The 12330-nt window shown below is 42.1% G+C and overlaps 1 protein-coding gene across 1 annotated transcript; it reads right to left on the bottom strand.

Annotated features, from left to right (window-relative positions):
• Positions 1 to 1361: 1361 nt before the first annotated feature.
• On the bottom strand, positions 1362 to 3194 carry LOC135482945 (uncharacterized protein K02A2.6-like). Its single transcript, XM_064763431.1, has one exon. The coding sequence runs from the start codon at positions 3192 to 3194 to the stop codon at positions 1362 to 1364; it is 1833 nt and encodes a 610-aa protein (XP_064619501.1).
• Positions 3195 to 12330: the final 9136 nt, after the last annotated feature.

Raw genomic sequence — 12330 nt, 5'->3', positions numbered from 1 at the left:
GAGGTGAGCACAATGGCCCTGGCCATTTCATTTAAAAAGGTGTGTTAATGCTGATGACTTGTTGCATGGATGGAATTGCTTATTTGTTCTTTTGGTAGGCATGCCTTGCATGTTTTGCTGCTTCAACAAGCTTTTGTTCTGCTGCTGTTTTAACGATTACTGGTCAGATCACAAACTTGTCTACTCTGCTTTGTCATACCTGTAGTCACCTCAATTAAATTCAACTTACGCATTATTTTATCTCTCATGTAATTTCATTGTAAAACATTACTTCATTTCTTTCTTACATTTAAAACCATGCTATTGCTTCATCCATCTTCCCTTCACAAGAGGTGAGCACAATGGCCCTGGCCATTTCATTTTCTTAACCGCTAGGGCTATGAACTTGAAACTTTGCACACAGGACCCCTCGGGTCATTTGACCTCTGACAATGAATTTCAGTTCGATCTTATTCTTAACTTGGCCACCAGGGGGCAAGAAGTGGAAACCTAAAAAGTGTGATATTGTTCCAGTCTTTACATACGTTGCTGGATTGCCAACCAGTGCGTACCTTGTCCAGAGATTATCAAGGATTTACGTAACCATAAGTTACAAAAAACAACACGTTTTTATTCATCGGAAGAAGACCAGAGCGCATGCTCCAACGGAACAGGAATTAGCATGGGTACATAATTATGTTGCAATAACAATAGTTTGCATGACTAAGTGTAGATGTCAGCATTGATGTAAAACTGTAAAGTCGTACAAGAGACGTACAACAGACTACTAGCACATCTCCCTTTTTGAGACTGAAGTCCTGATAGTCCAAGTGTCTTTTATGGGAGTAGCTTATAATCTTAGCTCACAATTACTCTAAACCAATTAAAACTCACAACATGGAACACACATAACTGAAAAACAATTCTAGTCAAAACTTTGACTCAAGATTCCAAACACAACTTTGGGTGTTCCTTGAATTATGAATATTTCGACTCAAACTCATCTAACACAAAACACTATCCAGAATGAATCCTCTAGAATTTAGCAATCTCACAGAATACACATACCAGTGAATGCTAGTATACTTTTTTAAAACAGAAATTTTAAAGGCACAATTTTACCTAAGATTCTAAACGTAAATGTTGTACCAAACTTGGTCAACTTTAGTCTAAACAGAAAATTACTTAGAACATGAACAATAATGAGAGTCTGTCAACAACATTGTAGCACAGAACACAAATATGTCAATATACAGCATGACACAAAATCAAGTCTTAGTCACTAAATACAGTGTGACACAAAATACACAAAACATGAAAAATGAGCAGCGATCCGCCTACACCCATTCTTCAGGCTATATGTGCACTACGAATGATTTGAGTCAGATTTTGCTCACAATCGAATCCTGAACACTAGTGACTGCGTGCACAAAATCGTCAAAATGTCTGGTCGCTTTCACAACACGTCCCGATCTCGTTGTAACTTGCTCCGCACTTGTGTTCGATCCATGCTGGACTTGAACAACTGGTGTCTTGGTTGCTGCTTTCAACGGCGTCTGTTTTCCAGGCGATATCGGCGTTCGTTCTGCAGGTGTCCTCTGGATCGACGTTTCACTAGCAGATTCTGGTGATGCAAGTGGATCTAGGTGTACTGCCGACGATGCGTTATTGATTTCAGTACCGACGTTTGTACTCAGTTGAGGCGTGTCAGGCTGAGTCGGGTGAGCATCCAATAATGCTCTAGTAAGCAAATCCTCATTTCTGGGCGGATTTCGGACAACTACAGTCTTGTCAGGCTTGATCATTGCCCGATTTCGACGGAAAGACTTGTCCTTAGACTGGATTTGGTACGATCTTGGACCACATGAATTGACAATTGTCCCTTTGATCCATTCTCCATTGTGTCTAAAGACAACCTTGTCTCCAGGCTTCAGATCACCCAGAGGCTGTCTTGTCGCGGTATTATTGTAATGGCGGGCTTGAGTCATGGCATTCTTCTCGCGCGCGTTTTGAACAGTCTTTGTCTGTAGAGCGGTTTTCAGACATTTCTCATTTACCGGCAAACGCGTTCGTAACTTTCGACCCATTAAGAGTTCAGCTGGTGATTTACCATCAATCACAGGAGTGTCTCTATAGTTCATGAACGCGATATGCGGCTCGATCTTGGTTTCTTTCGCCTTTTTCATGAGTTTTTTAGCAATGCCACAATACTTTTCAGCTAGTCCATTGGCTTTTGGATACCTAGGACTGACAGTCACATGGTTTATTCCCCAGTTTTCAGTGAAATCGCGGAATTTTTCACAGGCATAGTTGCTTCCATTATCAGAGACAAGAGTTTCTGGAATTCCTAGTCGGGCGAACATAGCTTTCAGCTTATCTATAAGGTTCTCAGCGGTCATATCGTCAAGTTTCACGGTTTCAAAATAGTTCGAATGATAGTCGACAACAAGAAGATAGTTCTTACTGAGGAAAGTGAACACATCTGTCCCCAGTTTATTCCATGGAAAATTCGGCCTAGCATGTGATATTAGCGGTTCTTTCTGTTGACGTGATTGAAATTTGAGACAGATCGCACATTTTTCAACACAATTTTTTATCTCTGTCGCCATACCAACCCAGAACATTGCGGCTTTGGCTCTGGATAGGCATTTGTCCCGGCCAAGATATCCCTCATGTATTCTCTCAAGCATTTCTTTGCGGAATTTCTGCGGAATGATGACACGTTCTCCACGTAATAATAGATTGTCACAGACTGAGAGTTCATCACGGAATTGCCAATACTGGCGCACACAGAATGGCGCATCATTCTTGTGGCGAGGCCATCCTGCCACAATCGTAGTTTTGAGCTGCTGTAGCTCAGCATCAGATTTTACCTCATGTCTGAATGAAGCAAGTTTCTTCGCTGAAAACGGTAGTGTTGCACATATCATGTGAACTTGGTAGTTCAACTCGCGATCAAGTTCAGTGTCCTCAGGTTTGCTTGGCTGTGGGGCCCTTGACAGAGTATCTGCAATGTTTAGTGATTTTCCAGGAGCCCATTGATACTCGAAACTGTATTTCTGAAGACGCAACATCAACCGTTGTACCCTCGGCGGGCAAGATGCAAGCGGTTTCTTAAACAGATACTGCAGCGGTTTGTGATCATTGACAAGACGAAAATCACGACCGTACACGTACTGATGTAGCTTTTCACAAGCAATTGTACAACTGAGCATTTCAAGTTCTATTTGGGACCAGTTCTTTTGGCTCGGGGTCAAGGATTGAGATCCATACGCGACTGGGTGGTCCCCTTGCAATAGTACAAAACCTACGCCATCTCGCGACGCATCACATGAAACGGTCACATCCTTTTTCGGATTAAATATGTCAATACCGGTGACTTCACTAAGATTTCTTTGAGTCTCTGGAATGCTTTCTTATGATTCTCATCAAACACAAATGCCACGTCTTTTTTCAGTAAGTCCCTAAAAAGTCGAGTCTCCTCAGCCATGTTGGGTATGAATTTGCTCACATACGCTATCATTCCCAAGAATCTCTGCAACTCTTGCTTGCATTTCGGATTTTTCAACTGTGTGATGGCATTGAGCCTATCTTCATCAATCCTCATCCCCTGCTGATCAAACAGAAGACCTATGTACTTTACTTCGGTTTCTTCAAGTACACATTTCTGCCAGTTTAGTTTCAAGTTCTTTTCTCGGCATACTTCCAGAACTTCTCTCACTCGTTTCTTCAGCGTTTCCTTGTCTGCGGCATGAATCAAAATATCGTCTATGTACACTTCTACACCGACTAAATGACTGAACATATCGGTCATATATTTCTGATACACCTGACTGCTAAGTTTAAGTCCATATGGGAGCCTGTTGAATTTGAAATTCCCGAATGGAGTTGAAAAAGTTGTGAGGATCGAGCTTTCCTCCTCAAGCAAAATTTGCCAGAAAGAAGCTTTTGCGTCTAGTTTCGCAAAGTACTTTGAGCCAGATAACTTTGAAGCAAGTTCTTCTTGTGTCGGGATTCTGAAATGATCAGTCACGATATATTTGTTCAAGTTTCTCGGATCTAAACAAATTCTCAGCTCTTTATTTGGCTTTTCCACCACGACTATCGAATTTATCCAGTCTGTGGCTTTCTCAACTTTAGAAATAATGCCTTCTTTCAGCATCTTGTTCAACTCACGTTTTATACGTTTTATCAGCGCAAACGGAATTCTTCGCGGCGGATTTTGTTTTGGCTTTGGGTCCTTTAACTTGATTTCAACTTTTGGCGCATTCAGTCCATCTAGCTTAGTACTGAAAACATCACGGTATTCACGGTACAACTCATGTTCATCAGGTTTGTCCTCCTTTTCAATGTCAACAGTATTTATGGTGACAACGTTCAAATCGCACAATGCAGGAAATCCCAGGATGGGTATGCGGTTACCCTCAGTAACAAAGAAATCAAGTTCTTTATCACGTACTTTCACTCGACATTTTCCAACGAGGGCAATCTTTTCTCCAGTGTAAGAGAATAACTTAGCATCAGCTCGCATTAATTTAGCACTCAGTTTCAAGGATTTATGCACATGCGCAGGAATCAAGTTCACCTGTGACCCTGTGTCAACTTTAAACTTGACCTTTTGCTTGCCATTCAACCATGCGGTCACGAAGCATTGATTGTTACTAACACTTGATTTCAATTTTCGGCCATTGGACTTGTAGCTCACTTCATGTGTGAACAACGTCTCCACGAATCCAGTCAAATCTGAATTTGAGCCGGCACCATGACTGCGATCAGACATTTCTGCTACATCTTTTTGATGACATTTCACTCGAAAATGATTTAATTTGCCACATTTACCACAGGTTTTCTTAAACGCGGGGCACCTGTTTGGTACACGATGCACAAGACCACAACGATCACAGCTTTTGTCACGATCATCCTTTTGCGCAGAATTTCCACTTCGAGGTTGGCGATTTTGTGCTCGTCCACGTGATGACGATGCTCCACGTTTCTTGTTTCCTGTCGCCACGGAATCCACGTCTTTTTCTTTTTCTTTATCAGTCGTTGTCTTGTCCATCTCGGCAATCTGCTTGGTTACCATCTCATGCGTTCGACACATCGCTGTTACCCTATCTGCGTCAAGATCCTTAGTTGCCAGAATCTTTTTCTTCAAGGTCTGATCTTCGATACCGAAAATTAACTGGTCACAGATATTTTGGTTTATGCGGTCACCAAAGTCACATTTCTTTGCTGTATCTTTGACTTCTTTCAAAAAGTCATTGAACTGTTGCTGTCCCTGTGTTATATTTCGGAAAACATGGCGTTGGAATGTTTTATTTGGCGCGGCTAGGTCATCGAAGTGTCTCGTGAACTTTTCAAGTATAGCTTCATTCATCGTTCCTTCTTCGATTCCCGGAAATGTGTCGAAAATCTTCCGACCATCTACTCCAAGTAGGTGCTTGAGTACGGCTCGCTGTACTGCTACGGCTTTGGTTAACCCACCAGTTGCAACCATGTACACTTCAAAACTTTCTCTGAAGATACGCCACGTTTCTACCATTTTGTTGATCCCTTCGAAAGAGACATCGACTTCTAGTGTCGCAGGGGCTGGCAAGTGCTCCATTATGCAAGATGGAATGTACTACTCGATGTACACAAAACTTCGTTTTACACAGGGGCGAGGGGGTTCTCACTTTCTTTTCGTGTTTTTTACCTTTCTACACTTCATACTTCTTCCACACACTAGTTTGGCGCTGCCACCATGTTCCAGTCTTTACATACGTTGCTGGATTGCCAACCAGTGCGTACCTTGTCCAGAGATTATCAAGGATTTACGTAACCATAAGTTACAAAAAACAACACGTTTTTATTCATCGGAAGAAGACCAGAGCGCATGCTCCAACGGAACAGGAATTAGCATGGGTACATAATTATGTTGCAATAACAATAGTTTGCATGACTAAGTGTAGATGTCAGCATTGATGTAAAACTGTAAAGTCGTACAAGAGACGTACAACAGACTACTAGCACAATATCTCTCTTAAACCCGCTACACACAAGGGATTTCTCACCAACTTAGTTGGAATTTTAATTCATAACAGGAATCCGCCAACTCAAATCTTTCGTGTGTTTGCAACGCAGACCAGGTAACTGATACTTTGCCTGATTGGTTGGAGTTGCTGGCTGCACTACCGACTTGTTCTATTTCTCGATGGCATCTTTTGTTTATATAAGGAATTTTTTGTTATATAAGGAGTGTGGGGTAGAAATTTCCCCGTGTGATTCAGTCAACAACATAGTTGGGCCATATTTTGACTCTTTATCTTTATATAGTCCCATAGGCGCCAAGGCTGTACCTTTGTCCTAATCCACGGTTTTGCCCAAAACTAGGCTATTATCCCATCGATTTCTCCTTTTCCTCTTTTCCCTGATACTTTTTACAATAATAACAGATAAAATCTTCTTTTTCTTCCTCTCATTGTACACAACAAAATCATTGGCAGCCATGTTTCTAGATCTAAGATTTCCCCGCCAGAAATAATAGATACTTGCACTCAGCCTTGACCAAGGTTTTGGCCTAAAAATAGTGCAGGACCTAAATATTGATGCGATTATAGCTGCGCTTACACCACGAAATATTGGTGGACCAATTGCACTTACACCACCACATTGCCGCGACAAATTGGTTCGGCAATCCATTGCCGATACAAATTGCCGAGCGAATTTGTCCCACCAAGCTTGATGGTCCAAATTCGCCCGGCTTGTTAAAAGCTCGGCTTTGTCGTGGTGTACGCGCAAATGGATCGGCAATTAGCTAGTTAGATGGTTCGGCTCCAGGCGGCGCTTTCGAAATGGCGCTTTCTGCCAAGGCTTTCTGCGTTCTGCTTATTGTTTGCGCGCCATCTGTAGCCGGATTTTATAACTAGCTGCAGCGCTGGTGTAAGCGCTTGGTGGATTTTCGATGGTGCAGCATTGGTTCCCGAACCAAGATTGGTGGTCCATTTTCAGGTGGTGTAAGTGCGGCTTATGTCTTTCGTGTGAGTGGGTAAACGACTCTCAAAGTTTCAGTCACCTGTGCACCTGTTCTTAATTTTAAAACCAACTAAGTTGGTGAGAAATCCCTCGTGTGTAGCGGGCTTTAGTCTTATGAGTGACCCATTTTCGATAAAATTTTTATGGTAGTTACTCCTAGCAAGGATACATCACATATGATATGGGTTTTCGATTTGACGTAGTTTTCAAGGTCACAGAGGTCAAATGGTGTAAATTGGCCGTTTGAGTGTAACTATGGCATGTTTCTTAACCGCTAAAGCTATGAACTTAAGTTTGGTGCACATGACTCCCTTTGTCATATAACCGTAGACACGGAATTTCAGTTCAATCTGATTCTCGACTTGGCCACCAGGGACCTGTTTCATAAAGCTTAATGGAGTTCCTTTAGGCCCAAAGGCACGTTAACGACGTTCCTTAAAGGACCTAGCTGTTTCATAAAGCTTCCATTAACTATCTAGGTTAATGGTGGCTTTAACGAGTGTTTTGAGGTAGTGCCATTAACCTTCCTTTAGTTAACAGAATTCCTTTAAATCTGAAGGAGGTTCGGGGCTCCTTCAAGCCTCCTTTACGAGTTCTTTCTGCCTTTGGACATCGAGCAGAGTGGACGTGCCATCATGCTGCGCTTAATACGAGAGCGTGAGAGACGCGCTATTCGGCGGGAGAGGATATTCCGTGATCGATTTGACCCGATTGATTCGATGCGGGAGGATTTATTTATGAAACGATACAGATTTCCAAAAAACATTTGCATCGATTTTTGTAGAGAGCTTTCGGCGGAGCTTCAGCATCCGACAGAGAGGAACCACGCCCTTACTGTGTCAATGCAAGTATGCACTGCGTTGCGTTTTTTTGCCAGTGGCAATAACCAATCGAGTGTTGGGGACAATCATCACATTAGTGTGTCAAGCGCCCCACGATGCATAAATGCAGTTTCCTCTGCTTTGGCGGCTCGTATCGATCAACACGTGTACTTCCCGAACAATCTACAGCATGTGAAGGCGAAGTTTTTTCGAAAAAACGGAATTTCCCCGCGTGATTGAGTCGATTGATGGGACCCACGTCCGCATCAGCAAACCAAGCATCAACGAAAATATATACGTGAATCCAAAGGGGTTTCACAGCATCAATGCGATGCTTGTGTGTGACTGGGACATGATAATAAATAACTGTGTAGCCCGTTTTCCTGGTGGAACACACGACTCCTACGTCCTTCACAGTTCAGCACTAGGCCGAGAATTCGAGAGAAATCCACCAAATGGTTGGCTGTTGGGAGATTCTGGGTATCCTTCCAAGAGATGGATTATGACACCTCTTGGTAATGCTCAAACACGACAGGAAAAACATTATCAACGGAGGCAATGTAAAGCTAGGAGCATCATTGAGCGTTGCAATGGATTGTTGAAGCAACGCTTCAGATGCCTCAGGAAGGAGCTACATTACACTCCTGCAAAAGCATCTATGGTAATTCAGTCTTGCTGTGCTCTTCACAATGTTTCCGTCAGATACAAGTTGCCAGTCTCACATGATCCGGATAGTACAGACGATGATTCCTCTGATAGTGATGCTGGGGACAACGAGTTTCCTCCAAGGTACAATGACATGAACGGAAACCAAATAAGAGAGGAATTGGTTGCAACATTATAGACTGATTCATGGGGATAAGGGACCATCTCAAAGTAAAAGTAAAGCCAAAAATATTTGTTTATTTATCAATGACCCCCCCCCCCCCTTTAAAAGTTTGGTGGTCATTTGCCAAAATGCTTGTCAAACACGCTGCACGAAGGGCCTATATCCAACATAATTACATCACATAACGAACCGGCAGAGTGCCTCTGAGCAGATATTACCGCATTTCAATTGAATTCCGACTAAGCGTTCGAGTAAATTTTAATGGGCGCTTGGTGGGTGAACCGTAGATTCACCTGCTAAAGGAAGGGCAGGCTAAAGGTACCTTCAAGCCAGTTTGTGAAACGCTCTGATTTTGTTCCTTTAAATTTTAAATAACTCCTTCCTTTATGGTTCCTTAAAGGAACTCCTTTAAAAAGTTTTATGAAACAGGCCCCAGGAGGCCAAAACTAAAAAAGTGAAAAAGTGCAATATCTTGCTTGTTACTAGTGACGTGTTTTCGATGATATTTGTAATGGTAGTTATTCCAAGCAAGGATACATCACATGTCGTACCGACTTTGGTTTGACCTATATACTACACATGTAGCATGTTTCTTAACCAGGATGAATTCCTAACCACTAAGTATCTATATGGTGAGCACAATGGCTCTTGGCCATTTCATTTTGGGGGTTGGATCTGTCACCGTTTCAATTTGGTAAAGGTAATCTGTAGACCCGGCGTGGTGGGGCCGGGCGTGGGAGTCGGGCGTCCGGCCGTCTTTCATCATAAGCCATGGGAGACTCCATCCTTGCTGTGCCAGTATTGGCAGATTCAACTTTTGAAGCTGAGCAGTCTCCCATTGTAAACCGTACCGTCACCATTTCCGGGCCAACTTCGTTTAAGTGTCGTATTGATAAAATACGTCCTGGAGTATCTTTATGCCATTATGAGCTACACTCCTCTCCATCAATCGAGACGTTCTCTCGATCGATTGTATTATCTTGATTGAAGATCGAGATTAGGCCTTCAATACTGCTAAATATAAATATCTCTGGCGCTACTAAAAAAATGTCACGATTGCCTGAGATGATAGTTGGTTGCCCGATATAATTACTTTGATCACCTGGGATGCCCAAGATAAAGTCTCACTCACCCGAAATATTTTTCCTCAATAAAAAAAAATCTTGCAATGTCCTTTTGGCTTTCCCAGACTCCCTACTCGTGTTTCTGATTGGCTGAAACTGACCATATAGCTCAGAAATCTGCTTTTACTAGAAAGTAACCAATAATGGAGGGAAAATCTGGCAAACTCTGAAACAAGACCACCATTGAATATTCATAGGTTGGAGGTTCCATACCTATTAATTAGATGCGAGTATGTTTTTAACTGTCAAGTGCATATTTGGAGAGGTATTGAAAAAATGTTTGGTGCGGCAAGTCTACAGATATGAAGAAATTATATGATGAAAAAATTTAATTTGAATTTTGCTAATTTGGCAATAGGTTTTGAGATTTTTCTGCCAGTTGGCTGAAAAGAGTTGAAATATCAACGTTTGTCCAATTTGTCGATTATCAAAAATTTTCTGTGGTCAACTACCAGTTTACTTTTCACCATTTACTTGCCCGACTGTCCGGAATATCATATCAAAATTTCAGATTCACAACCCCACGCAGTATTTGATGCGTCGCGGTCAAACATTGACAATTTAACTGCTAAAAGGCTTAAAAATCAATGGTGGTCTTGCCTCCTCTCTGCTTAGGCCTACTGTGTTCGCTGAATCAAATGAGCAACTGTGAAGGGAAATTTAGTCCCCTGGGGTACAAATCCCTTCTATTGTTCAATGATTGTTCGCTGTTTAATAAGACCCCGGCGTATGATTGGCTGATTGAGCTGAGACCATGTGCTGTCCGTATCTTCTTCCTGTTTTAAGCACAATGTCAATGGTGAGCCCTGGCCTTTTCATTTCGACAGACACCTTTATCTGGCAGGGGGCGGGCGGCATACCCCTTGAGTAGGGCTCAGGTATTACTCTACGTGAAATGTGTAAGTGCAAGCGATACAAACCTTAGTTTGAAAAATTGACGATAAAATATTGTTGGTGCTGTCGAAATCAAGTTTGCTCAATTGAAGACTGGAATTCATCCAGGCATGCCAGTATGGTGCACCAACATGACAAATAGGGTCACCATTCTTCTACCTGATATAATTTTTAGCTCACCTCTTAGCAGAGGTGAGCTTATCCCATACCGTGGCGTCCGTCGTCCGTCGTCGTCGTCGTCGTCGTCGTCCGTTAGCAGGGCACGTTTCGTAACTGTTAGAGCTATTGAGTTGAAACTTGGTACACATGTACCCTTATGTAATGACACCTTGGAGACCAAGTTTCGGTCCGATTCGTTTCATGGTTTGGCCACCAGGGGGCCAAACGTTAAAAGTGAAAATATGCAATATCTCCCTTAATAGTAGTCGGGAAATTTTGAAAAAAATATGGTAGGTACTTCTAGCAAAGGTGCATCATATATCCTCCGGGTTTTTGATTTGACCTCCTTTTCAAGGTCACAGAGGTCAAATGGTGTAAATTGGCCGTAAGGATGTAACGATGGCACGTTTCTAAATTGCAATGACTATTGATACCAAATTTGGTACACATTTACCCCTTAGTCAGGTGATCTTAGGGACCGAAGTTTGGTCCAATATGATTCACCACTTGACCACCAGGGAGCAAAATCAAAAAACCTTAAAAATGTGATTATTCCTTAACTTCTTGCCCGATTGCCACCAATTTGATATCATGGGTACATCTAACCACCATACAGTATATGACACACAGGTTTTTAATTTGACCTTCTTGTCAAGGTCACAGAGGTCAAATGGCATAAATTCGCTGTCAGGCCGTAACTATGGCACGTTTCTTAACTGCAATGACTATTGATCATAAATTAAGTACACATGTACCCCTTGGTCAGGTGATCTCAGGTACCGAAGTTTGGTGCGATCTGATGTGCCGTTTGGCCTCCAGGGAGGGGGCCAAATCCTAAATTCTTCAAAATGCCATTATTCCTAGTAATAACTTGCCCGATCAATGTGTCACCCGGGTCTTCTTTGATTTGACCTACTTTTCAAGGTCACAGAGGTCGAATGTACTGTAAATTGGCCATTTTGGGGAAATTGTAATTGCTTGGACCTACATCAAACCTAACACTACATGACACAATACCATGCTCTTTATCCATCTTTCCTCCACATGAGGTGAGCACAGTGGCCCTGGCCATTTCATTCAATAAAATATTTCTATTTCAACTGAAATTTTAAATAAGGGTTAAACTGAAAATACCAAGTACATATCTAAAAAATCTACATGTTTATACTTTTTAAAAATTTCTTGGGAATCTCCGATGACATTCTACTTCATTCACCAGAGTGAGAGTTGCTTGGATTGGAATAGTTTATTTCCGAAGATTCCCAAATAGCATATTTTGGGAAAGTAAGTTTAGCTGTTGATTACTTTTAGTTAGTACAAAATGATTCCAGTTTAACAGTGTTATTAGACCATATCCACAACTCCGTGGATATGGTCTATTGTTTTTACTGAGCCGATCGCCAGTACCCGAGGGATGTGGTTTTCGACACGTATCTCCGAAACTGCCGCACGGAACGACCTGAAATTTGGTTAGGTTACGTTTCATAACCTGCTAACGAACAACGTGTAC

The sequence above is a fragment of the Lineus longissimus genome, chromosome 2 (assembly GCF_910592395.1).
Source record: "Lineus longissimus chromosome 2, tnLinLong1.2, whole genome shotgun sequence".
NCBI classification, from domain to species: Eukaryota; Metazoa; Nemertea; class Pilidiophora; order Heteronemertea; family Lineidae; genus Lineus; species Lineus longissimus.
Note: the sequence above shows the minus strand (reverse complement) of the source record. Positions and strands in the feature narration are given on the sequence as shown.